Source organism: Canis lupus, chromosome 11 (assembly GCF_011100685.1).
Source record: "Canis lupus familiaris isolate Mischka breed German Shepherd chromosome 11, alternate assembly UU_Cfam_GSD_1.0, whole genome shotgun sequence".
Taxonomy (NCBI): domain Eukaryota; kingdom Metazoa; phylum Chordata; class Mammalia; order Carnivora; family Canidae; genus Canis; species Canis lupus.
In genome coordinates this window covers 58549567-58577558 of record NC_049232.1, presented here as the reverse complement: position 1 = coordinate 58577558, position 27992 = coordinate 58549567, and the positions used below count along the sequence as shown (strand labels likewise).

General features: G+C 45.2%; 1 protein-coding gene and 1 non-coding gene across 5 annotated transcripts; one reads left to right on the top strand and one right to left on the bottom strand.

The window, feature by feature from the left end:
- Positions 1–3009: 3009 nt before the first annotated feature.
- On the top strand, positions 3010–27819 carry PGAP4 (post-GPI attachment to proteins GalNAc transferase 4). 4 transcript variants are annotated; one of them, XM_038552973.1, is made up of 2 exons: positions 3010–3253; positions 20486–27819. In XM_038552973.1, exon 2 carries the CDS (start codon positions 20564–20566, stop codon positions 21773–21775), a length of 1212 nt encoding a protein of 403 aa, XP_038408901.1. In that variant the 5' UTR covers positions 3010–3253; positions 20486–20563; the 3' UTR covers positions 21776–27819. The 4 variants fall into 4 exon arrangements, with proteins under 4 accessions (XP_038408901.1, XP_038408904.1, XP_038408902.1 ...); XM_038552976.1 differs by lacking the exon at positions 3010–3253 and adding an exon at positions 3469–3488; XM_038552974.1 differs by lacking the exon at positions 3010–3253 and adding an exon at positions 4161–4221.
- Positions 5994–6097, bottom strand: LOC119874071. Its single transcript, XR_005367296.1, has one exon. It is a non-coding gene; the product is annotated as a U6 spliceosomal RNA (small nuclear RNA).
- Positions 27820–27992: the final 173 nt, after the last annotated feature.

Sequence of the window (27992 nt, the reverse complement as noted above, 5' to 3'; positions counted from 1 at the left end):
CTTTAGCCAGAATCACCCTTTACATCTGATGCTTCCTTCCACTTAGTGATTTGCTCTACACTAATCCCTATCCTGTTCCTTGGCTATACAGTCCTACTTGTCCACACTATGTTCAGAGTTGAGTCTAATCCCCTTCTGCAAGACCTCATTTCAGGGGTCCCTATAACTACAATCATGACCCCCCCCCTTGATGCCTTACTGTCTTCAATAAGTGCCATTGAATAAATTTTTTTTTTTAATGCATCCAAGGGGATAGATGAGTAAGGATCATATAGACAGATGGAACCTGTTGTCAGGGTTCTCGTTTCCATGTTGGGTGGTGATTTCTTTCTTTTTTTTAGATTTTATTTATTTATTTACTAGAGAGAGAGAAAAAAATGGGGGGGGGAGCAGAAGGTGGAGGATAATCTCAAGCAGGCTCCACACCCAGCTTGGAGCCTGATGCAGGGCTCAATCTCACGATCCTGAGATCATGACCTGAGCCAAAATCAAGCATTGGTGGCTTAACCCGACTGAGCCACCCAGGGACCACTCCATGTTGGGTGGTGATTTCAAGGGCACTTCTTATGTTATTATTAATAGATAGAAGTCCTTACATAAGACACATGATGAGAATTATGATTAATCTCTCTCTGTGACCCCAAAGACTAGTCTTTTTAAAAAAAAAGAAGAGAAAAAAGAGAAAAAACCCTCCCTACCAGAAGGGAGGCAAGGTAGCTAATGTGGAACAAAGGAGGGGGCTTGCCAAATAAGAACCAGAAAATCTTGGAATCTTGTCTTTCCAAGAATTTTCCTGGTCTTTCCTAGGTTACCACTCCTCCTATCTCTCTCTAGAATCCCTCAATTGATTACCACCCCCCCCCATAAAATACCTTGCTAGCTGTTCAACTTTGGGTTTTAATCTGAAAAACTAGTTCCATGTTGCTCTTGTGTTAGAAAATATAGTTATTATTACCCATGCATAATGATAATCACTTAAAATAATAATAAACACCCTTAAAACTACAATCCATCCTGGAAATTAGAGCCTTCTCATATGATTTTAATAAGTTGAGCATGAGGGATTCCTGGGTGGCTCAGCGGTTGAGCATCTGCCTTTGACTCGGGGCGTGATCCCAGAGACCCGGGATCAAGTCCCATGTCAGGCTCCCTGCATGGAGCCTGCTTCTCCCTCTGCCTGTGTCTCTGCTTCTCTCTCTCTCTCTCTGTTTCTCATGAATAAATGAATAAAATCTTTGAAAAAAAATAAATTGAGCATGAAACAACCTCAAATCATTTCTCTTCATACTGGATAAAGTTTAATCACATATAATTTTATAGAGACAAAGTAAAAATAATAAAACATTTTTTTAGCCTCTCATGTAAAAGAAGTCTGGCAGTAGCCGGTCTGGAACTGATCCAGGAGTGGGAAGCTGCTCTCTGTACCAGATCCAGCTGTCAGCCTATGCAGTCGTACATATACTTCATCATTCCTAATGACAGACTCCTTGAGAGCAGGACTCACATCTCATTCTTTTTTTCTTTTTAAGATTTTATTTATTTATTTTAGGGAAAGAGAGAGAGAAGCAGGCTCCCCACTGAATACAGATCTCAATATGGGGCTCGACCCCGGGACCCTGAGCCAAAGGCAGACATTTAACAAACTGAGCCACCCAGGCACCCCCACATAGCTCATTCTTATCTCATTCTCATCCACGGTGTTGCCACCATGTCAGAACAATACTTCAATAAATGTCAGTTGTAAATTAGGGACAGATGGATGCCCTGGCGGATGGATGGTTGCACAGGTGGATGGAGATCAGATTCTAAGGGAACTTGATATCTAGTACCAGCTATGCTGACATAAGAAATCTCATGAGCATTTATTTATTGGCTTTACTGCCTTATCTCGGGACCCCTGAAGAGACCTTATAGAGTAGGTGTCTGCAAACCACACAGTAAATATTTCAGGCTTTGTGAGTCATAAGGTCTCTGTCACAACTGTTCAACTCACGATAACAGCCGTAGAAAGACACATGTAAATGAATGATCATGTGCCAGTAACACTGAAATTTGGATTTCGTGTAACTTTCATATACCAAAATATTTTTTCCTAACTATTCAGTATTGTAAAAAAAACCATTCTTAGTTTGTGGGCTGCAGAAAAACAGCAATGAGCTGTAGTTTGCCAACCCCTGGGCGGAGAAGGCAAACTGACCTAAAATTAGAATTGCAACAAAACCCTGAGGTGGAAACTGCAGGAAGCCAGAGTGGCTTTCACTTTCCTCTGGCTTTCCTTTTTCCTCCCCAGGGTCATTCATTCCACATTGCTTGCCTGTCCTCCTCTTCCTCAGGACTTGTTTCAACCAATGTGCCCATTTTCTCATACCACCAGTATTACGTCATTTAGAACCATATTTGCTTAAAATAGGATTCTGGAAGACTCCAGAACATTTGAGACCCAAAATAATAGCTTTCTAATGAAGGGCTTTCGTTCATTGAGAGATGTTATTTCATTTATGTGAATACATCTCTAAATGCCCCAAGATGAAATGTCACGCTGGCTTCTATTCCTCTCACAAAAGAAACATGCTTCCTGTTTGCATGACTTGGGGCAGCCCTGAAGGCAGGAGCAGATGTGCATACCTATGCTTGAACAAGCGGTGATGACCTATCTGAAGGGAAAAAATATTCCGCAGTTCTCAATTGGAGACCGAGTTGGCCTGAGACCTCGCTGCTCTTTTAGAGATGCCTAGATTTTAGGTAGTTTCAGCCATGATAAGAGAATAGAATAAAAGTTACAATGTAGGACAGATCACATCTTCGCATACCACTTAAATGAGCATTTATTACATACTTAGTATTTGGCTCTTTCACAATGAACACCAAATTATCTCCTTCAGCTCTTACCTAGTTATTTTTGGATCTCTTTTTAAACCTCTGTGGCCTATTAACAAAATGATTTCTGAGAGATGAAGCTCCGAAATGACCTCTCTCAATGCATGAAAGCCCTTCATTAGTAATGAGGGCCACTCTACAGGCATCTCTTTCATGATTCTCTTCTCCCTTTGCTCAGCTCCCTCTCCCAGATGTTCTGTGCAAAATTTTTAACCTTCTCATGTAAAAGAAGTCTGAAAGTAGGCGGACTCATTCTTACCTCATCCTCATCTATGGTGCTGGCAGGAAGTCAGAACAATTCTTGGATAAATATCTGCCAAAATGAAGGGTGGGGATGGGTACTGAACCACGGAAGCCACTCCTGGGAGACTGACAGGTAAGTGGAAGGAGCCACAGACCTAACTCCCAATACTGGCTGGTGCTCCGGTTAAACCTTTTTGATTTTTTTTTTTTTTTAAGATTTCATTTTATTTATTCATGAGAGGCACAGAGAGAGGCAGAGGCATAGGCAGAGGGAGAAGCTGGCTCCCTCTGGGAGCCGGATGGGGTCTGGATCCCAGGACTCCAGGGACCTGAGCCAAAGGCAGACGCTCAACCACTGAGCCACCCAGGTGCCCCACCTTTCTGATTTTTTTGTTTTTTTGTTTTTTTGCATAAATGTTTACATTTCTAGCTTTTGGAATAAGGAAGGGTTTGCACTTGGCAATTAGCTCCTCGACTCTTCCGTCATTTGCAAATTTGCAAATCGGGGATGACGGTCTGTAATGCCCAGGGATGAAGTGAGATGCGGAGGGACGTTCATAGGGCGCCGGGCGCGGGGCTGGGCGCGGCAGGGATCGGGGCGCAGGTGGCGTCGGCTAATATCTGCGCGGCGGGCAAAGCCGATCGGAGCGGCGAGAACCCGCCGGCAGGCCCGCGGCGGCTGCGGAAAGCGCAGAGCCCGAGCCTCCCAGCGTCCCCACTTCCTCCGCCCGGAGCCTGCGCTTCCCTTTCCGCCCATCAGTGGGCGCCTTCTGCCGTCCTTCTTCCCCGCGAGCCGGGTTTGGGGGCTGCGGCCGCCCGGCAGCTCGCGGGTCACATGGCCTGCCCGAGCGGGGGACCCGGCGCGGCCGCGGCGCCGCGGGAGGAGGCGAGGCCCGGGCCCCGGGGGCGGTGAGCCGGGGCGCGCGGAGGCCGGAGCCGACCGCCCCCGCCGGGTGGGTGTGCGCATCCGGGCCGGCGAGCAGCCCCGAGGCCCGGCCGCTGTGCGCGAGGACCGCGGGGACCCCGGGGCGGGGGCGCCCCTCCAGCCCCCGCCCGCGTCCGCCGCCCCGCGCCGCGCCGCGAGGCCGCCCGGAGCGCCAGGTAAGCGCCTGCTCCCGCCAGCCCGGCCGGGCGGGGCCGCGCAGCCCGAGGGCGCAGCGCCCGGTGGCCGCCCGGGGCGTGGGGCTGCCGCGGGCCACCTCGCGGCGGGGGGACCGAGGAAGGGCGACCCGGCGGAGGAAGGCGTCCCTCCCGGCTCCCGGAAAGACCCGCCCGAGGGCGCCGACCTGCGGGTGGGGAAACTGAGGCCCGAGCGCGGCGGGGACTGGCCAGGGTCTGTGGCGCGACGAGCGGAGGGGACCACCCCCGCCGGCCGCCGCCTCCTCCGGGCCTCCGCGCGCGGCGCTGCCGGTGCCGCACTGCGCCCGCCCGAGGGGCCAGGGGCCAGGCTCCTGCGGGCTGGGTGTGAGCCCCGCATGGCCCGCGGGCCCCGGCCGCCCCCGGCCGCCCCCGGCCGGCCCCGGAGGGAGCGCAGAGCGGCTCGGGCATGATCTCACTCTGCGGCCCCTCAGCGAAGCCTGCAGGTGCGTGTGCGTGTGCGTGCACGTGTGTTTCCCCGGGAGGACCGAACCTGGTGAGGGGGTGGGGTAGCTTTTTTTCGGGGTGCATTGCTGGAGTGCACTGGACCAGGTACTCCGGGAGGTGACAGGAGAAAACCATGTGTGTCTGACACCTAACGTTATTAAGATTATTGGATTTTTTTTTTTTTTTTTTTTTTTTTTGTAAACCGTAAGAGGATGACAAAGCCTTCGGAAACCAGAAAAAAAATGGAAGGGAGAAAATAAAGATCCCTTAAGACTTCATCTGGATTGTTGAGATTTCCTGGATATCTTCTTAAAGTTTTCTCTGCATACGAACGTCTAAACCAATAAGGTGGACAAAAATAGGAGACCGATTTAATTTGCAGGTCTGATTACCCAGGGGGAATTAATACCTTTTCCTCTGTGTACTGGCTTTTTGCATTTGCAGGGCTGAACTGTCTTAATTCTTATGCACCGCCGCCCTCGGTAGAGTGATTTCTCTGCCCAGTGTGAGGCTTGAACTCACAACCCTGAGATCAGCCCTTGCACACTCCATTGTCCCAGCCAGCCGGGCACCCCTCTTCTGCCCCTTTTTCAACTGGAATGTCTTTCTGTTCCTGATTTTTAAGCACTCTTTATATGTTACTCATTAAAGTAGTAATGGTGTCATTTATGATAAGTAGTCTTTCCCAATCTTTTAGATGATCTGTCAGTTTTTCTTCTTTGACTATATACAAATTTAACTTTTCCATTTAGTCATTTTTTTAAAAATGGTTTCTGTTTACGGACCTTGATGAGAAGGGGCTTTCCTAAATCTTTAGGCCATTCCTAAAATATATACATTTTCTTCTGTATTTTCTTCAGTTACTTTGAAGCTTTTGTTTGAAATTTTTAATGTGAAATTTATTCTAGCTTAAGTTATAAAGTGGACAGCTAATTTACTTTTCCCGAAGAATTAGCCAGTTGCCATAAAGCTATTAAATCCATTTTTTCACCCCTGATTTAAATTGATTGAGTTATGGTAGATTACATTATTATATGTTTGTATCTGTGTGGATTTTCACATCTGTCTATTTATTAGTGTATTTTGGTGCTGGTGCCGTGTCACTTTAATTATTGAAGTCTTAAGGCTTAAGATCTGGTTAGGCAGATTCTATTACTCTGTATTATCATTTTCCTGGCTCTTAGAAAAATACATTTTATTGAAGTATAGTTTACATGCAATAAAACATACCATTTAAATGTATATTTTGATGAATTTTATTGAGTGTAACCACCATCACAGTAAAAAGAAAAAAAAAAGAAGCATTATATAAAATTGATGTCATCATTGCACAGGGGCCGTGCTAATCTTTGCTACATCCTCCCAATTTTAGTATATGTGCCAGCAAAGTTTCCTAGCAGTTTTTTATTAGTACTAGTTCCAGAAAATCTTAGAATACTTTGGTCAAGTTAACTATAACTTTTCCTTGCATCACCAAAAGAAATAAACAAAATCTTGTTTGGATTTCTACTGGATTATGATAACAAGGGTTCTCAGAGTATAGGGGCCCGGGCTGTCATGTTCACCATCCCAGTACAAGACTTGGTATTTGTGGAGTGAATGCTTAATAATTATCATAAAAGTAATACATACTCTCGCTACAGAAGTGTTGAAAGCAAAACTGGAAGCCTCCTTCCTCCATACCTCATCTCTTTTTCACTAAATTATATTCCATATTAAAAATAGAATGACCATACTAGGTACATTTTTCTACAATTTGCATTGACATGGTTTGTATTATTTTTCCCTTGGAGACTTCAAATCTGCTCAGTTTGCTGTAACAAATTACCATAGACTGGGTGGTGTGGACAGCAAAACATTTCTTTCTGGAGGCTGAAGGTCTGAGATCCGCGTGCCAGCGTAGCTAAGTTCTGCTGAGGGCCCTCTTCCTGGTGTATGGATGCCACCTTTGCACTGTGTTCTCACTGGCAGGGAGCAGAGAGAGGTGTGTTCTCTCACCTCTTAGAAGGGTACTGATCCCAGCATGAGGGTTCCACTGCCAACACCTAATGACCTCCCAAAAAAGACCCTATATCCAAATACCATCACGTTGAGGATTAGGGGTGGGTTTTTTTGTTTTTTGTTTGTTTGTTTAAGATTTTATTTATTTATTCATGAGAGACACAGAAAGAGGCAGAGACATAGGCAGCTCCCCCTGTGGTGACCTGATGCAGGACTCAAACCCCAGGATCACAACCTGAGCCAAAGGCAGATGCTCAACCACTGAGCCACCCAGGTGCCTCAAGGGGAGTAGGGTTTTAATACACAAATTTGCGGGGAACACATTCAGCGCATAGCAGAGACCTAGCTAAGACTGTTTAAATGTTAGTATATATAAAGCTTTCTCTTCCTTTTTAATGGCTCCTGTCATCCCTTTGTATAATTTATCTAAAATATGTTTCCTCTTGCTGAGCATTTTCTTTCCCTGCTGTTCCACCTTCCTTTTTGCTCTCCTATTCTCTCTCCCCCTCCCTCCTACCTTCCCCCCTCTTTTTCTTTCTCCTTTTTTATATTACAAACAAAAGTGCCATGAACATTCCTTGTCCATCTTTGGTAGCAAGTGTTGGCATTTCTGCAGGATAGATTCCTAGAAAGAATTTCTGTGTCAAGGGGGATGCACATAGAAAATTTTTATAGATACTGCTTCAACTTTCCTTCCAAAGGTTGCACCGGTTTATAGGTTTATACGCAAGTGCCCTTTCTTTGAACTGGGCCACTGCCTCTTGAAGTGAATTGAACTGACATTATGTTAAATGTAGAGATTAATTCTGGAGAAAGAAATCTCTATCCTCCTTCATTAGTGAGGCTTTCCAGTTGGGAAAATGTTATGTCTCTCCACTTACTAAAGACTTTTTAAATATCTTTCAGTAGAATTTTATAGTATGTGTATATTATCTGCATATTTAAAAAATTTATACCTAGGTTTTTTAGGGTTTTTTTACCCCATTTTCATGGGAATCTTTTATCCCATTAATTAATTTGGTTATTGTCTGATTAGGTGTAGCAGTTTGTGTGTAATACTATATATTATTTTTGCATATTTTTATATTATTAATTTTTACATATTAATATTTACATTCATATTCTGAAATCTATTACCATTTCTAATGATTTTTCAGCTGGTTTTCTTGAGTCTCTCATCTCTACAGAGACAGTATTGCATATTGATTGAGAACATGGGTTCTGGAACCAATCCATGGGTTCTGGATTCAAGTTTTCCCACCCATTTTTAAAAACTTTATTAGGTGGCTCAGTGGTTGGGCATCTGTCTGCCTTTCACTCAGGTTGTGATCCTGGGGTCCTGGGATTGGATCCTACGTGGGCACACCACGGGGAGCCTGCTTCTCCCTCTGCCTATGTCTCTGCCTCTCTCTCTGTGTCATGAATAAATAAATAAATAAAATTTTTTTAAAAAGTTTTGTTAACCTTCTGGACAAATTAATTGTGTCTTTAGTTTTTTCAGGTATAAAACAGGCTGAATAATAGTATTTCTCATAGGCTTCTTATGAGAAGCCTATTATGCGCTAGGCACATAATACGTGCTCAGCAGACATGTACAAGTAAGTTGATCTCTGCACAGTCTACGGCCATGCTCTTTGATACCCCCAATTTTATAGCTGAGGAATTGAGATCCATAGATGTTAAAGGACATGACTATGGGCATTTATTTGCTCAATAAACATTGAGCTTCTCCTATGCATATAGTACTGTGATGAGGCTGCAAGGGATACCAAAGATCTATCAGACTGAAACCACTAACATAATATTTTTAAGTCCGACTAGGGCATAAGTCAAGGCCATGAATGAAGCCATGGAAGGCAGCAGGCGTTGTGGACAAAATATGGGCTTTGGAATTTCTCCTCTGTTTTAATTCCTGCTTTCAATTGGTAGCATTTATTTTTTCCATCTAGATGGTATTAGTTCCATTCCTGATTGAGAGTTGCTATTTTGGTTAAATGAAATAGATATAAGAGTCTACTACAGAACTTGGATATGTAATAGGAGCTTAATAAGTGGTAGCTATACATAGATACAGTCTGGAGTAGAAAGTGATAAATGAATGTTCTGAGGGGTAAATTTATGTAAAGGGGCCAAGCACTTGGGAAATAAGAGGTTATTTCTGGTTGGGGCAAATGAGGGTTGGCTTTTAAGAAGTCTCTTTTGAGGTGATTTTTAATGGTTGAGTAGCCTGTGCGAGGAGAAGAAATAAGGCTGGAGATAGTTGAAACTGCGTTGGGAAGAATCTTTGTGAAGAATTTGGGCCTCATTCTACAGTCATTGGGAACCGTTAAGCAGTTCCACAGGAAAGAGCACCATGTTCAGACCTGTGCTTCAGAGGGTCAGATGCTGATAACGTAAAACATTACCATCGTTTGCGGTATTTTCTGTCTGACAAAGGGCTTTCAAAGCCATTGTCTCATTTCATTCTCACAATGCCTCTATAGAAGAGGTTTTTTTTTTTTTAAAGATTTTTAAAAAGATTTTATTTATTCATGAGGCAGAGACACAGGCAGAGGGAGAAGCAGGGGACCCGATGTGGGTCCTGATCCCAGGACCCCAGGATCACGACCCGAGCCAAAGGTAGATGCTCAATCCCTGAGCCACCCAGGTACCCCAATGAGGTGTTTTTTTTTTTTTTTTTAAGATTTTATTTATTTATTTATTTATTTATTTATTCATGAGAGAGAGAGAGAGAGGCAGAGACAAAGGCAGAGGGAGAAGCAGGCTCCATGCAGGAAGCCGGATGTGGGACTCGATCCCGGGACTCCAGGATCACGCCCTGCCCAAAGGCAGGTGCTAAATCACTGAGCCACCCAGGGATCCCAATGAGGTATTTTTAATTTTCCTCCTTGACAGAGACAGAAGAGTCTCGGATAAATGATTTCTTTACAAATAGGTCTAATTAGTGAGTGTTGGGACCAGACCTTGGACCAAGATCTTTTGGCTTCCAATCCGTTGCTCATTCTGGAAGTTCGGGGCCTAGTTAGGAGCCTCTTGCCATCAGCTGGCCTGGAGGTGATGAGGAGTAAGTAATAGGGTGAGGCGGTGCAGAAGGGCATGCTGTGGGAAAGGAGGCGAGAAGAGAGGCGTAAACGAGGCCATAAGGCTGGCTGGCTAGGATTTGGGAAGTGACTGGATAGGAATGAAAAGTCAGAATGTACTGTTATTTGGACCCAACCTTCCTGGAAGAGTGGTAGGAGCCGTTCATGTAGGAAGGCAGACTTGGGAAACAGTCCTCTGGCCTGCTTATCTCCTGATGCTTAGCCTGGTGTACTGCCTCACATGCCTTTGTGACTCCTTCAGCTTAATATTTTTTATTTTATTTTTAAAATATTTATTTATTTTAGAGAGAGAGAGAGAATGAGCAGGAGGGGTAGAGGGAGAGAGAATCTCAAGCAGATTCCCTGCTGAGCACGGAGTCCCACACAGGGCTCGAGCCCATGACCCTAAGATCGTGACCTGAGCCAAAATTAAGTGTTGGCCACTTAACCCACTGATCCACCCAGGCGCCCCCAGTTTAATTGTTAGAAGCTGCAGTAAAATATGACTGTCATCGTCGCTGTATTTATTCATTCTAGCCCTGTTTCATGTTCATTTCTTGGTGTCTTTGTCTTCCACTGTCTTTTCTGAGCCCTCCGTCTGAGACACAATAACAGACATAATCGGGCAGCCCCGGTGGTGCAGCGGTTTGGTGTCGCCTGCACCCTGGGGTGTGGTCCTGGAGACCCGGGATCGAGTCCCACGTCGGGCTCCCTGCATGGAACCTGCTTCTCCCTCTGCCTGTGTCTCTGCCTCTCTCTCTCTCTCTGTGTCTATGAATAAATAAATAAAATCTTTAAAAAAAATAACAGACATAATCCAATTTACAAGATGATTGTGTTTCAAAGTGCACCAGTAAGGCATAGATAAGAACACAGTGATCATTATGTCACAGAATCGAGGCTGTGATGGTGTCATTGTCTCCAGGCCACCTCACAGAAGCCAATCAGTCCACACCATTGGTCCACATCAGCAGTCCTGAGCTAGTAATACCGTGAGTGATGATGGAATTCTGGAAAAAGACGGAGTGATAATGTAGACATGGTCCTACTTCTATCCCACCCCCAGATTGGACTGGAAGTAGAGACCTCCTTCCCTCAAACTACCAAAGCAAAATCCTGTTTGCAGATAAGTTATCTTATCTTTTTTTTTTAAAGATTTTATTTATTTATTCATAGAGACACAGGCAGAGGGAGAAGCTCCCTACAGGGAGCCCGACGTGGGAGTCGATCCCGGGTCTCCAGGATCACACTCTGGGCTAAAGGCAGGTGCTAAACCGCTGAGCCACCCGGGCTGCCTGCAAATAAGTTATCTTAAAACCAAGTCAGTAAAGTGAAATAAATTGTAAGAGGCCTTGAACACCACACCCCACTGTGCAGCAATTGGTTAAATCCTAAAAATATGTGTTTAAAAGCAAACAATAACATAGTCTTGAATGCCTGCCTAACTCCACGTGGCTGGATTTTAGGCAAACAAGTCATCTGATCATTGAAGGATCTGATCTCATCCCCCATGGCCCCAGATGGCTGTGCTAGATTGCATTATTGTCTTTCCTCAAGACATGTATTTTCTTCAAGACGTATATTTCCCTAATCATTGGCTTCAGGTGGCCACATGTCCTTTGGTAAGGAAAATGACATAACTCTGTTCTGTTGAACTCGAGTTATTATGTAACTTGCTCTGGTCAGTGAAGGTGGACATGATGTGTGTCATTTTTGAGCTGTGGCTTTGAGAGCCAGCTTGTTTATAGTCTGCTATCTCTGTTTCTCCTCTGCTACAAAACCAGCAATGTCTAGAAAAGAGGCAGTTCCATCTACCTGGGTCCTGGAGTGCAAATGACAGGGGGAAGCAGAGTCTTAACTGATCCATAGTGGACAGGTAACATGAGCAAGAATTAAACATCTTTTCTTATAAACACCTGAGATGTAGGGGTCATTACTATAGTCTGTTCTGACTCGTACTGTGTATAATGATATGGGGGCCAGATGCCTTGTGAGCATTTTAGAAATGTCCAAGACTCTGAGCAGATTGCCAGAGCCTTTCTTTTTTCCCTGAGGGCTTAGAAATTGGCCTGCTCCTTTTGCTTTCCATTGAACCTTCATTTTCCCCTTCCTCTGCTCTGGAGGAGTGAACCTCCCTGCTCCATTGGTTTGGCTAGTGCATGGTGAGTGGACTTAATCTATGCATGCTTAATTAAGTGAGGCTGTAAATGTATCTTCATGTCTTGACTCTTGTGTACCTGCCATCCACCAAAAGAGCATGCCCAGATGGCTGTTTCTTCTGCAACCTGACCAGGAACAAGAGGTACATGGAACTACCTGATTTTGACCTGCAGTCTGGATCTGAACCCAGCTGAACCACAGCTATCCACCGACCCGTGAACAAGAATGCATGTCGTTATCATGAGCTCTGAAGGCCTGGGCTGCTCATCACTCCAGCAAAAGCTGTGGAGGCAGGGACCATGTGTCCTCTGAACAGAATCCCATTCCTTCCCTAATGGTCAGGAGAACAGCAGTCTCACACCATATTTTTAAAGATAGGTATTTCTAAGTGTTAATGATTTTGTTGCCTCCAGTAAGGAAATTGCCTGGGATTAAAGGTCTTTATGTCAGCACCAGGTGCTCCCGACGCATCTGCCAGGGGGCAGAGAGAATCAGGAGCCTGGCATGTCAAGGGGAAGTATAAGGATTCCCTAAGCAGTGCAGATTGCTTGGATAGGACTGACATCTCCTTAATTTCTCCTGCCCCACATAAATAACAAAATTGAAGGAAAATCATCATGCTTGCTTGATGAACGGCTTCGAGAAAATCTTTTCCCCTTCTATCCAGCTGGAACATACAGACCTCTTTTGTGCAGAAAATCTGAAGCCACCCCTACAAGCACACCAGGCCCCTTAGCAAGATCCTAGAAAATAAGCCATACCCGGATTTAAGAGTGTGCCCGTTGAGTGTATTCCCCCCCTCCTTTCTACACAAACGGTAGCATGCTAGGCATACTCTTCTATGTCTTCTTTCACTGATGATATATCTTAAAATTTTTCCATATCTATATATGAAGAGTTTGCTTTTTTGTTTTTTGTGAGAACACTTAAGTTCTACTCTAAGCAAATTTCAGTATTGTATCTTAGTAAACACAGTATTGTCAACTGTAGTCACCAAGTTACGCATTAGATCCTCTGACCTAATTCATCTTATAACTAAAAGTTTGTGATCTTTGACCAACCTCTCCCTACTCCCAGACCCCTCCCCTTAGCACCTGGTAACCAACTGTCTATTCTACTTCTATGAGTTTGACTTTTTTTTTTTTTTTTTTTTTTTAGATTCCACATACAAATGATACCATGCAGTATTTATCTTTCTCTGCCTTATTCCACTTAGTACAATGCCCCCTGGATTCATCCATGTTGTCAAAAATGGCAGGATTTCCTTCTGTTTTTAAGGCTGAATAATATTCTGTTGCGTAGATATACCACATATTCTTTATGCATTCATTCATCCACCAGTGGATGTTTGGGTTGTTTCCATATCTTGGCTATTGTGAATAATGCTGCAATGCCAGATACCTCTTCAAGATAGTGATTTTGTTTCCTTTGGATATATACCCACATGTGGGATTGCAGGATCACTTGGTAGTTTTATTTTTAATGTCTTGAGGAACCTCCACACTATTTTAATGTCTTGAGGAACCTCCACACACATTTTTAATGTCTTGAGGAACCTTCTACCTCCATATGTCCCATAGTGGCTCTACGAGTTTATGTTTTAGCCAGCACTATACAAGTGCTTCCTTTTTCCATATCTTTGCTAGCATTTATTTTTTTTTAAGATTTTATTTATTTATTCACGAGAGACACAAAGAGAGAGAGGCAGAGACATAGGCAGAGGGAGACCCGATCCCGGATCTCGGACCCTGGGATCACACCCTGAGCCAAAGGCAGGCACTCAACCACTGAGCCACCCTTTGCTAGCATTTGTTATCTCTTGCCTGGTTGATAGTAGACACCTTAATAGGTGTGAGGTGATATTTTATTGTGGTTTTGATTTGTGTTTCCATGATGATTAGTGATGTTGAGCACTTTTTCAAGTACCTTTTGGCCATTTATATGTCTCCTTTGGAAAAACGTCTATTCAGGTCCTTCTTTGCCTGTTTTTAAATAAATTGGTTATTATTATTATTATTGTTGCTATTGAGTTGTATGGATTCTTTGTGTATTTTGGATATGAACTCCTTGTCTACTCTGTGATTTACACATATTTTCTTCCATTTTATAGGTTGCCTTTTCATTTTGTTGATGGTTTCCTTTGCTGTGTGGAAGCTCTTTAGCTTGATGTAGTCTTACATGTTTATTTTTGCTTTTGTTGCCTGTGCTTTTGGTATTAAATACAGAAAAGTCATTGCTAAGACCAGTGTTAAGGAGCTTACCTCCCATGTTTTCTAAATTGCCTTGACTCTTCGAGGTCTTTTGTAGTTACATACTAATTGCAGGATTGTTTTTCCTATTTCTGTGGCAAATGCCATGGGAATTTTCATAGTTATTGCACTGAATCTGTAGATCATTTGGGGTCAAATGGACATTTTAACAATATTAATTCTTCTAATTCGTGACCACAGAGTATCTTTCCACTTATTTGTATCATTTTCAGTTCTTTCAACAACGTCTTAAGTTTTTCATGTATAGATCTGTCACCTCCTAGGTTAAATTTATTCCTAAGCATTTTATTCTTTTTGAAGCTATTGTAAATGGGATTGTTTTCTCAATTTCTCCTTGTTAGTGTATAGATATGCAATTGATTATTGTGTGTTGATCTCACATCTTGCACCTTTACTGAATTCATCTGTTGGTTCCCACAGTATTTTGAGTCATATACCATTGGTGATTAGAGCCAGGTGATCTGGGGGTGCATCCCTCAGGTGTTGCTGCAGAAGCACCAGGCCTGTGTAAAAGCTCCTTCCAGAGAGATACTGGTGACCTGGTTTTATCATTGGAGTGAGCCGGTGGGAGAAGTGCCAATCGGTTCCCCCTGGGTTCTGGGGAGAATCTCAGAAGCTCCTATAAATATGTGTGCCAAGTTAGAAGCTAGACCCTTTGGCAGGAACTTGTAAAGTATGCACACAAAACCCTTCCAGGGAAAAATGAGGGGATGGTCATTTTTGCCTGCTCCCTGCGTACTGACCCTGGAGTGAGAAGTGGCAAGTGCTCATGGACCCACTAAGAACTGCTTCTTTTTATTGCTATGGTCCTGTTATTCTCATGGATGCAAGCCCCATTGGCATTTAGAGATAGATAGTTTGGCAGCCCATCCTTTAAGTAGGAGTCTTAAAATATAGCGTGCTAGGGATCCCTGGGTGGCTCAGCGGTTGAGTGCCTGCCTTTGGCCCAGGGCGTGATCCTGGAGTTCCAGGATCAAGTCCCACATCAGGCTCCTCGCATGGAGCCTGCTTCTCCCACTGCCTGTGTCTCTGCCTCTCTCTCTGTGTGTCTCTCATGAATAAATAAATAAAATTAAAAAAAAAAGACAAAAAAAGTGTAGGGTGCTAGATATGGGGTCTAAACCCTTTACTCCTTAGGGAGAAGCTAGGAATGGGAAGTTCCCTTCCCATCATATGGTGCTATATGGTGTGGGGGTGTGGGGTGTTTCTGGCTGGAGTGTGTCTCAGCCTTTCTTTCCTACCTTTTCAACATGGGTATTATCTCATTTTCCCTAGGTGTAGGGGATTCGTAGCTAGTTTCTGCATTTCTCTCAGGGAATTTCTCATGGTATGGCCGTACATTTAATGCGTCCTTGGGAGGAGAGAAGTTCAGGAGCCTTCTCTGTTACCATCTTCTTCTCTTCCAAGTTTGCTTGCTTTTAATGGGTACTTTGTATTCCGTTCTTTGGATGTATCATAATTTATATGACTCATTCTCAATTGATGAGCCCTTGGCAGTGTTTTGCTATTATAAATGATACTGCAAGTCATTTCTCACACATGAGAATATATATCCAAGAAGGAATGTTAGAAATGGAATTGCTGAGTCATTAGTGGTTCTCTTAGATATTCCCAAATCAATTCCTCAGAGGTTGTGCTGACTTATACTCCCACTAGCAAAATATGTCAGTGCCAATTTAGTAGCTCCTGCTTTGCAGGGGCCAGGGAGAGTGGATTAAAGGATGGGAAAAAGCTATCTTGTGAAGAAGCAGGGAAGGTGAGGGAATAAAATGTTCCAGGGTGTGGGAGTTGTGTGAGCAAAGGCCAGGAGTTGGGTAAGAGTGTAGCATAGTCACTGTTCTGAAAGATCAGTGGGTCTAGAGCTACCCTGCTAATTGGTGACACGTGGCTCTTGATTACTTGAAACGTGACCAGTCTGAATTGAGATATGCTGTAAAATGTAAAATATACACTGGATTTCAAAGACATCATGTAAAAAAGGAACATAAAATACCTCATTAATAATTTTTCATGTTGGTTTCATGTTGAAATAATAGTTCTGATGTATTTATTTTTTTTAAAGATTTTATTTATTTATTCATGAGAGAGACACACAGAGAGAGAGGCAGAGACACAGGCAGAAGGAGAAGCAGGCTCCATGCAGGGAGCCCGACATGGGACTCCAGGATCATGTCCTGGGCTCAAGGTGGCGCTAAACCACTGGGCCACCAGAGCTGCCCAGTTCTGATGTATTTAAAATGTGTTATTAAACTTAATTTCATCTGTTTCTTTTTACTTTTTTACTGCGACTGCTAGAAAAATTTAAATACCTATGTCGCTCTTGCATTATATTCCTATATTTCTATCAGAGAATGATAGTCTAGAACAGGGATTGGTGAACTATGGGCTGCTGGCCAAATTTGGCTTACAGCTTGTTTTTATGTGGCTGGAGCACTAAAAATAGTTTTTGTATTTTTAAGGAGTTTTTAAAAAGTATAGGTAGAACATGCAACAGAGATAGTATGTTGCCTAGCCCTTTACAGAAATAAATTACCAACCTCTAATTTTGAGTAATTTGAGAAAGAGCCAGTAGCACAAGATGACAGCGAAGGGCATAGTCCAGATCATTAAAGGGTCTTGTGGACCATGATAAGATTTGGATTTTAGGAGCACCTGGGTGGCTCAGTGGTTGAGTGTCTGCCTTTGGCTCAGGTCGTGATCCCGGGGTCCTGGGATCAAATCCCACATCGGGCTCCCCTCGAGTGGCCTGCTTCTCCATCTGCCTGTGTCTCTGCCTCTCTCTCTGTGCCTCTCATGAATAAATAAATAAAATGTTAAAAAAAATAAATTTGGATTTTATTAACAGAGCAATGGGAAGCTAAAGAAGGGTTTTAAGCAGGAGAATGAATGATCGGATTTATATTTTAATTACTATGCACACACACGCGCACACGCACAAAATCCTTAAACATCCCACCCCTGGGACTTGTCTGGACAAAAGAGCGTCACATTCTTGCTTTACCAGAAACTGTCACTGGAAGAGAGTGTTGAAGGAGTGTGGATAGGGATTTTGCACCACACACAGAGCTCTGCACCGTCATCGTAATCACATTGTCATGTTTGTGCTCACTGTGTGCCTGGCACTCTCCCAGCTGCATGCCTTATCCTGTTGACTGTATTTTGCTCCTTCTTCTAAGTGGGTACGGCTCTCCCGGGTGTGCTCTCTCTAGGGAGGACAGGGTGAGTGGGAAGCCATCTGAGGGGCTCCGTTCCTCACCGGGAGTACAAGCTCAACCCCATGTCAGTCCTTGGCTTCCACTAGGAGTGATGGGAAACTGGTGAGGCCAAGGGGATGTGCGTCCACATGATTAACTCCACTGGCCTGAGCAGCTCGCAGGGAGAAGCATCCCGTCTATCGTACTCTGAACGTTCACGAACCAGCAGGCCCGGGGCTGCACACTCTTCAGACGTCTCCCGGCTACTCCCCTCTGCGGGTACTAACCAGATCCTGTACTAAGTACCGGGGTGTCTGTCTCCCCTCGGGGTCCTACAGTACAATGTGCTTCTGATGCTGAAATGAGACTTTCTTGAATGACTGTGTCATCATCCTATCGAGAGAAGTGTGGTATTCTGCAAAATTCAAGTGGGAGGACAAGAAACTGCTCTACTAAACATGTCCAGGGGCAGCCCAGGTGGTTTAGTGCTGCCTTCAGCCCAGGGTGTGATCCCAGGGTCCCAGGATCGAGTCCTGCGTCGGGCTCCCTGCGTGGAGCCTGCTTCTCCCTCTGCCTGTGTCTCTGCCTCTCTCTGTCTTTCTCTCTGTCTCTGTCTCTGTCTCTCATGGATCAATAAGTAAAATCTTAAAAAAAAATGTCCAGAAGTCATTAGTGACTAGACACGGTGGTTTATGTGTTACTCCCCACACAGCCCATTCTAGATTGGGAGGCTCCTGAGGTGAGCAGTGGGAGGGACCTCTCTTCTGGGCAGTCGTTCAAGACCTCAGGCTCGGGCCATCTGGTGGCTCCACCCTCCAGGTCCACTCCACTGGCAAATGGAGAATGAGAAAGTCGGGAAGGCACATCTGCTCTCAACCACTCTAGCCCAGTAGTCACAGCTGTCACTTTGCTCATATTTTCCTGGCAAGTCCTAGTCACAGGACCTCACCTAGAAGAAGATGGGCTAGGGAATATGGTCTTTCTGTGTACCCAAGAAGGGCAGGACATGGAAATGATAGCCCTGAACGCTATCCCACAACCTTATATGGTACCTGGGTGGGCCTTCCTTCAAGATAACTCACAAGCTAGGCAGTTTCTTCCAAATGTGTGCACACTTTATTATGCTTCTGACATAAGAGGTTTATAGGTTTACCTTCTGTTCGCTTAGTTTTGGATTGACAGTACTGGTGTTGTACTGGCTTTGTCCTTTTAATCCTGTTTCTTGGAGGGCACCTGAGTGGCTCAGTGGTTGAGCGTTTGCCTTTGGTTCAGGTTGTGATCCCGGAGTCCTGGAATTGAGTCCCTATTTGGGCTCCCCGACGGGCGCCTGCTTCTTGGTTCTCCCTCTGCCTATGTCTCTGCCTCTCTGTGTGTGTGTCTCTCATGAATAAATAAATAAATAAAATCTTTAAATATTTTTTTTTAAATTCTGTTTCTCAGGATTAGGCTGTTTTCCCTCAGATCATTAGACCTACTTACTCCCAAGGTATTACTTGAGTTTCTATAATGGATACATGTTCTAAAAAGACTTGATTTATTTTAGACAAAGAGAGAGAGTGTGTGCGAATGTGGGAAGGGGCAGAGGGAGAGGGAGAGAGAATCTCAAGCAAACTCTGAGCTGGGCATGGAGCCTGATGTGGGGCTCAATCCCACAACCCGAGCTGAGACCAAGGGTGGGACACGCAACTGACTCAGCCACCCAGGCACCCCCATATGTATACATTTTTTTCAAGTTTTATTTAAGTCATCTACACCCAACGTGGGGCCCAAACTCAGGATCCTGAGATCAAGAGTCGCACACTCTGACTGAGTCATCCAGGACCCTCCAGCTGTGGAGAGGTGATGTGAGTTGCCACCCACTGAGTGCCTGCCTTGGGAGTCACATGTGTGCCTGACCTCCGGCCTGCACTGTGAGCTGTAACGTCATGCAACATCCTTTCTGGACCAGACTGGGAGCAACTCTCTTCCATCTTCATCTCTGTCTTTCCCTCCCTCCCTCCTGGCATAGCCACTCATGGAGTTTTGTTCAGATATTTCCTCCCCTCCCAGAGTCTGGGGCTCAGGAGTTCGCTTGCATGTGAGACACACTGGTTCCCATGGTTGTGCTATAAAAAATAAAATGGAAGAACAATCAAGATTTAACTAATATGCAGTTTCAAGTATAGTTGCATGAGATTAGAGAAATAAGAATGGAAGATCTTGACAAAGACAAGGATTCATAAATAGTCCTTTTCTTGGTTGGGATGTGCAGAAAAGACAGTTTTCAGAAATTGCTACACATAGCCCGTCAACCAGCACTTACTGCACACTCACTTCAGGATTTACTCTAAATGTGTAATTGTGGGCAGCCCAGGTGGCTCAGCGGTTTAGCGCCACCTTCAGCCCAGGGTGTGATCCTGGAGACCCGGGATCAAGTCCCATGTCGGGCTCCCTGCATGGAGCATGCTTCTCCCTCTGCCTGTGTCTCTGCCATTCCCTCTCTCCTCTCTGTGTATTCTCATGAATAAATAAATAAAATCTTTAAAAAATAAAAATAAATGTGCAATTGCTTTGTATCAAGTCTCGCTTTTTCTGTCTTAAGAATGCACATCTATGTAGCTGCTGAATTGAAATAATTATCTTACTGGGCTTCCTGGTGACTTTCTGGCACATTGTAAGCCTAACCAGTTATCTGCGGGTATGGCGGCTTGGTTGGGTACACCAAGATTTCCCTACTCTCAGAAATAATGACAGGATCCCAGAGATCATTACCAATACAAGCAAAGAATATTATACTGGAGGAAATGCTTCTTTTTCTTAAGATTTTATTTCTTTATTCATGAGAGACACAGAGAGAGAGAGAGAGAGAGAGAGAGGCAGAGACACAGGCAGAGGGACTTGATCCAGGACCCCAGGATCATGACCCGAGCCAAAGGCAGACGCTCAGCCACTGAGCCACCCAGGTGCCCCAGAGGAAAGACCTCTAAGTCTGTAGTAGCCACAACCTAGAATTAGAATCTCTGGTTTGATATGTGCCGAGTTCTGTCCCTGGGGTTTCTTAACAGCTTCCTAACATTCTGTACTCCTCTGTCTCTAGGGTTGACCCGTGCCAGTTTGGGGCCTGCATTCCAGGATGGTTTGTTCTCGGGACCAGACCTGACCAGAAGTTGACCTCATGAGCACACCAGCCCTTCCAGCTGCCATGCTCCTCCGGAGGCTGAGGCGGCTCTCCTGGGGCAGCACTGCCATCCAGCTCTTGATCTTAACGGTGGTGACGTTCGGCTTGCTGGCCCCCCTGGCCTGTCACCGCCTTCTGCACTCTTACTTCTATCTGCGCCATTGGCATCTGAACCAAATGAGCCAAGAGTTCCTGCAGCAAAGCCTGAAAGAGGGTGAGGCTGCCCTCCACTACTTTGAGGAGCTGCCCTCTGCCAATGGCTCAGTGCCCATCGTCTGGCAGGCCACCCCCCGCCCCTGGCTGGTTATCACCATCATCACTGTCGACAGGCAGCCTGGCTTCCACTATGTCTTGCAGGTGGTGTCCCAGTTCCACCGGCTTCTTCAGCAGTGCGGCCCCCAGTGCGAGGGACACCAACTCTTCCTGTGCAACGTGGAACGTAGCGTGAGCCACTTCGATGCCAAGCTGCTGTCCAAGTACGTCCCTGTGGCCAACCGCTATGAGGGCACCGAGGACGACTATGGGGATGACCCTTCGACCAACTCGTTCGAGAAAGAGAAGCAGGACTATGTGTACTGCCTGGAGTCCTCCCTGCAGACCTACAACCCGGACTATGTCCTGATGGTGGAAGACGACGCCGTTCCGGAGGAGCAGATCTTCCCGGTGTTGGAGCACCTCCTGCGGGCCCGCTTCTCCGAGCCGCACCTCCGAGATGCCCTCTACCTGAAGCTCTATCACCCCGAGAGGCTCCAGCACTACATCAACCCGGAGCCCATGCGGATCCTGGAGTGGGTCGGCGTGGGCATGCTGCTGGGGCCCCTGCTCACCTGGCTGTACACGCGGTTCGCCAGCCGGCCGGCCTGCAGCTGGCCCGTCCTGCTCTTCTTCTCCCTGTACAGCATGGGGCTGGTGGAGCTGGTGGGCCGCCACTACTTCCTGGAGCTGCGGCGGCTGAGCCCGGCGCTGTACAGCGTGGTTCCCGCCTCCCAGTGCTGCACCCCCGCCATGCTCTTCCCCGCGCCCGCGGCCCGCCGGACCCTCACCTACCTGTCCCAGGTGTACTGCCACAAGGGCTTCGGCAAGGACATGGCGCTCTACTCCCTGCTGAGGGCCAAGGGCGAGCGGGCCTACGTGGTGGAGCCCAACCTCGTGAAGCACATCGGGCTCTTCTCCAGCCTCCGGTACAACTTCCATCCCAGCCTGCTCTAGCCGCCCAGAAATGCCTCGCGGCGCGGCGCGGCGCGGCGCGTGCCCGGCCCGGACCTGGCTGCTGGCGCGGGTCTCGTCGCTTCTCGTCGTCCCGGTCGTCGTGGCCGTCGGGGACCGGCCGCTGAGGCGGCTGAGGGCCTTGGTGACCGGCAGGAGCGGATGGCCGCGCCCAGGCGGGGGCCCTGCCCCTCCACGCGGCCACACTGCCTCGCGCCCTGGGACCCAGCCCCCGAGGGGCCAGCTCAGCACCGGTCCCCTTCTCCAGCCGTCTCCAGCTCTGCCCTGTCCCAGGGCTCGTGACTGCCCAGAGTACGAAGGCAGGACCGCTTTAGGGTTTTAAGGGGAGAGGTTGGTGAGACGTGGGGTCCTTTCCAATCGGTTTCCCTTCCCACGGGGCCTGACGGTGGACGCGGGTTTAAAATCGGTGTCCAAGCGGCAGGGCCACCTCTGCATTCGCGTCTCTGACCTGCTGTAGCAAACGCCGGTAAAAGCCGTTGTCGTGCCCGGCGACCCGGAGGCAGGTGATCTCGCTTCTGTTACCTGGCCCTGCTTTTCCACGCAGCTGCGGTGTGCTGATGGTCGGTATGGTCAGTGAGAACCTTAGGGCACAACACGATCTGGAAGCGCCTTCCACATCGTCAAAGTCAAGTTGGCTTATGTTCAGACGCGATTTCACAGCGAATATTTCTATCATATTCTTGTTCTTTGAAAGTTGGACATTGCAGAATGATAGAAAGCGGGAGAGCCCTTTACCAATGGCATATCCTTTTCTCTGATTTTGCTGGCTAACCGTGCCCCCTCATTATTTTTTTTTTTTTCCTTCTGGGCATCATGATGTCAGAGAAGCTAAAGTGTAGACCCCTATGAAGTCAGAAGGCCTGAATTTTCATTTCGGATCCTCTGCCATGCCCTAGTGATGCGAACTTGAGCAAGTCACGAGCGCTCAGAGTCTCAGTTTCTTCGCCTGTAAAATGGGGGATGGCGATACCTACCTTTTAGAGCTGCCTTGAGGATTAAATGACAGAATGTATGTAAAACACTTAGCAAGTGCTTAGCTCGTGGAAGGCACGTGGCAAATACGAGTTCTTTTCTCTCTTGTAATAAGTGTGTGACACTCAAATTGTATTTTGGATAAAGATACTAGTGATGCTGTTTTAAAGTGTGCAATAGGGCATAGGGCTCCCACCCAGGGAGTAGACAGCCTGGACCAAACTGCTCGAATAAAGGCTGACTTGTCGTTGTGATTTGTGAAGGATAATGTAGCTCAGCTTTCAGCTACCGCCACCTCCGATCACGCCAAAAACAATTGTTCGTTCGGACTGGAAATGATCCGAGACTCCTCTTGAGCTTATTCCAAGACTAGCATCTGAAAACTACTCCAAAGTTACGCTTAAATGTCCTTTGATGATACTTATGAGACCAGAGGCCAACAAGTCCCTTTATGAAGATGGATGTCCACACTGGAGTACAAGCGTCGTCGACAGTTTGTTTCCATGCCACGTCTTCGTTTGCTTTTTAAATTTCCAGTGAGTTTCCATCTGGAGATCCCCCGGAGAGCACCAAGACGGTACCTGGGAGTTCCAGTTTGCTGATGAACAAACTGAGACCGAGGGAGGTGAAACCGCTTTTCCACAGGTTCGCTCGGCTGGACGGCAGCAGAGCCAGGACGGGAACATTGCTCCCCTGACTCCCAGCTCCTGCACTTTTTTCTTAACCACGTTCATTTTCTCAATATCTGTGTTGTCAAGTTCTCTTTTGTAGAATATGATTGTAACCTGGACTGAAAAATGTCTCTGTAAGCTCCTGTGGTAGAAACTCATTGTCCTGTTGGTCTTGGGGAAGAAATAGGTCTGAATGTGTGTCGTGCTGTTCTCTTGAGACATTATGTGTCCCTCAGGAAAGTCCAAAGTGAGCAGAGCTACTGGATGTTTTACCAAGGTGTTCAGATTCCACTCCTCCTTTCATCCTCGTCCGATAACTGGTTCATCCCATGTTCAGGAACAGAACCACCCCCAGCCTACAACTCATTAGAGTTTGTTGCATTAACGACGGGATCTCCTTGTGAATGTTTTTTTGCCCAGCAGCAGGAGCGTCACATCTAAGCCAGCCAGGCAAAAGCTTGGGAATCATTGCTGGTTTATATTTCTGCTTTCTGATTCAGTCGTCTACCGCATGCAGATGTCCCTCCCCTCTGACTCCTCCATGCTGGATGGCTAAAGCTGTCTTTGCCTTGTCAAATTTCTCTACCTATACACTAAGACACCTTCCCCCTGTAGATCTTAACTAGAGCCTGTTGTCTCTGGACATTTTCTGCAGAGGTCATGCTCAGTTCTTCCGTTTTATCTCCACCCTCTTCTGGATCTCCCTCCCTTTTGTCCCTCATTCCTAGAGCCCAATTTTTGTATGCTGTCCTTAATTAGGACAACTGACAGCTTTACACCAAAGCTGAAGTCTCATTTAATCCTAAGCAGGGGAGCTAGAGGAGAACTAAAGCCCCCTTTCCATCACAAGGGACATAGATCACCAGGAGGGTGAAGGCCTCTAACAGAACCTGCTCACCTTTCAGGGTTTAAATAATCATCAGGCCTAACTAAGAGGAGAATGAGAGAGAATGACAAAAGTCTTCTCAGATGCCTCAGTGGAACAGGTGCTTTTATTTGAACTAATATTTCTATGCGAATATACCCAGTCACAAAGTTCCCTATTGTCACAAAGTTCCCTATTGTGGCTGGGTATATTGGCATAGACGTATCAGTTCAAATAAAAGCACCTGTTCCACTGAGGCATCCTGAGAAGACTTTTGTCATTCTCTCTCATTTCTATGGATGGATTTTTCTAATGTGAATAGTATTGAAACTAGACACACATACACTCACACACACACACCATTTTGGAGTTCCAAGGTAGCCATTCACAATTATGGGCTGTTTGCTTTAAAATTCACAACTGGTTTTGTTGTACTTCTTAAGTGGAAACGTTTGAATTGTGCATTCTTTTTTATTGCTGTTTAAAGAAAGAAGAGTGAGAATACAACCGTGCAACTGGAGAATATAAATCGGATTAATGGGATGATAAGATTAATCTAATTTACCTTGGATACACACTCCTTATTTGGTAGAATTTATTTAATTGGTAACTTAAATTGGGTAGAGAGGCATTCTAATTGGAGTTGATTAGTGTGGGATTTTTATACATACAACGATACATTGTGAGTTATAGTAATCTGTGATATGAAGTTGGCTAATTTTAAGTCACATGAACCATTTGGACATTTTTATCCTAATTACAATGAATTTGCTGAGAAAAGCTCATTAACTGGCACTGGTTTTGTTTTTGTTCTTAGGTTGGATTTCATTTGGAAAACCTTTGAGAACTATGTAAAAAATGATTGAAAATGTAATTAAAAAGTACTTAATATATTAGAACTGCAGTGAAAATGTGCTGTGACTTCTAGGTCACTCCAGTACTTGGGTTGTAGCTTTGTTGTGAGTCATCACTTTGTAATGAATGGGGATTTTTGGCTTAGAACTTAACAGATTTTCTTGATCTTTTCCCTAATGTCCTACACAGATAATGTGGATGAATGAACTGATTCAAAAGAGGCATCTCTATTAATAATTTGGGATAAAAACAGATGAAAATCCAAATCCAAATGATGAATTTATCCAAAAGAAACAAGGACATAGGGATGGGGTAGCTTTAAGATGTCTGAGAGATGGAAGAAGAAGACAAAGATGTAGAGTGAAGCAAAGGATCTCACATTTGTCACCTGTTCCTGTGTGCCTCCAACTCCATATGTATTCCTTTTCTTTTCTTTTTTTTTAATTTTATTTCTAAGTACTGTCTACACCCAGTGTGGAGCTCAAACTTAACAACCCCGGGATCTAGAGTCACAGACTCCACTGACTGAGCCAGCCAGGTGCCCCTGTAATAAATTCTTCCTGTGTGCCCCACTGTCGTGAAATCTTTATAGGACCAGCCTATGGAGAATGCATAGGAACTAAACAATGAATAGTCAATGTTCTAGATAAATAATTCATTACTTTGCTAGCACCTGGCTTCCTACTGAATTTATCTTTTAAAAGATTTTATTTATTTATTTGAGAGAGAGCTCACAAGCCGGGGGAATCATGACCTGAGCTGAAGGCAGACATTTAGTCGACTGAGCAACCCAGGTGCCCTTCCTACTGTGTTTAGAATAAAAATGAAGCCCCCTAAATTACCTTCCAGGCCAGATGAGATCTGGCCCCTGCAAATTGTCTGACTTCATGTCTTATTACCACTCCCAACCTTTTTTTCCAGCCTCTAATCATACCAGCTTACTTTTACTTATTTGGACTTGCTGCACTGATTCTTACTGCAAGTCCTTTGCATGGCCATCCTCTCTATTTGGAACACTTTTCCTTTGGCTGAATCTTTCCTATAATTCAGGCCTCAACTTAATTGTAATCCCTCCCAATAAATTTTCTATCCTATCTCAAGCAGTCTTCCTCCCTTCCCAACCCCCAGGCCAATCTATCACTTGCCCAGTGATTTTCTTCAAAGCTCTTGTCATGACCTGAAATTCCCTTATTATTTTGGGATATTTCCCCCCTCCTTCTCCCTACACAGGATATAAACTTCACAATGTCTGGAATCTTCTTTTTCATTTATTGCTGTATGCCCAGATCTTGGAACAATACCTGATGCAAATTAGGAAATGAATGAATAAAAGAGAAAGAAAAGAAAGGGAGGAAAAGAAGGAAAGAAAGGAAGAAAGGCAAGAAGGAAGGAAGGGGAAAAATGAAAAGGAAGAGCAGAAGCGTCTACAGTGGAACTGACTATGGAAAAGAGGAATATCAGTAGAAGAGAGAAGGGACTAGGGAAGAAAATTTAGGAGAGACAGAGCAGGTCCGGGTAGTGCGGGTTCATTATGATGTACAATTCTGATCCCAGTGAAAAGAAGTGTTTTACATACATTCCAGGCAGGGAGAATGGCAAGTACGAAAAGGACCTTTTTACACCACCGTACAGCTGCTTTTTGGGGTTGTTACGGTTTTATTTCTAGTGTGTGCATTGGGGGTTGTGTGTGTGTGTGGGGGGGGGAGTGTTCCTGTGTTACTGTCAAGCCAAGGCTGGGATTTTACTTTCAGGCTGCAACTGCTGCATCTTCTTGGTGCTGCCAATGGGAATCCTCTAGTCATGAACACCACCCGTGGTGAGTCTACAGCCTCTTCGAGGACTTTTAGGCTAAGAGGCTGGAAAGAGAATGACAGAACAATCACCACACTGTACCAGTGAACTCAGGTTATAGGGGTGAGTGGCTCTGGTGGTAGGTGTGGCCTTTGGTAAAACATTATACGATTTAACACAAACCAAGCACAGAGAGGTAAACTTTCCAGCGACTAGATGTGAGGAAGAGGTGACTCTTAGAGGTTCGCTTTTCTGAAACACAAGTTTTAGGTTCTTTTATGTTGTATTAGTATGGCTTTATTTAAATGGGAATTCTCTGCAAAACTCGTACACTGGCAACATTTTAGAAAAGACTGTACGCTACCCCAGTTTGGTTTTATCCAGAAAAAAGATGTAAGCTCTGGCATGGCTGTGACCCAAAGACCTGGTTGCTTGTACAGTCAGTGGCCCATACTTTGGAAACACAAGTGAACTAGTCTGTTTAGATAGATTTCTTCTTAGCACCACGTTTGGGCAATTCCTCTTGTCCTTATCAACCAAACCCTTGCCAGCCCTAATACATCCAGAATCCATAGCCAGCTAGGATTCACCAAATGAAGGTTGGCTTCCATCTAGCTCCTGCAATGAATTTATGATAAAGGAGGCAGGGTTCCTGGAATCTACATGTGGAGTACTCTCCTTCTTTTGCACAAGAAGAGGAAAAACCATCTAAGTTTTAAAAGTTATTAAGAGAAAAGAGTGGTCTGTGTCTATCACATTGACAATCATAGAACATGTATTATTCTGCAAGGAATTACATCAAGCAAATTAATCATATGTAAATCTAAATATAGTGTTTAATCTCCATCTTAATAAATGCCTCTATCCCATTAGCAATATTCATTCGGATGATTCAAGTTTTCTTATTTTAAAATGTTTTCCCAGTTTTACTGAGAAATAATTGACGTATATCACTGTGTAAGTTTAAGGCATACAGCATGCTGGTTTGATTTACATATGTTATGAAATTATTACCACGATAGGTTCAGCTAACATCTATCTTGTC

What these genes read in the sequence shown, in the direction of transcription:
- PGAP4 (XM_038552973.1), top strand. Translation starts at nt 20,564, where the DNA reads ATGAGCACACCAGCCCTTCCAGCTGCCATGCTCCTCCGGAGGCTGAGG.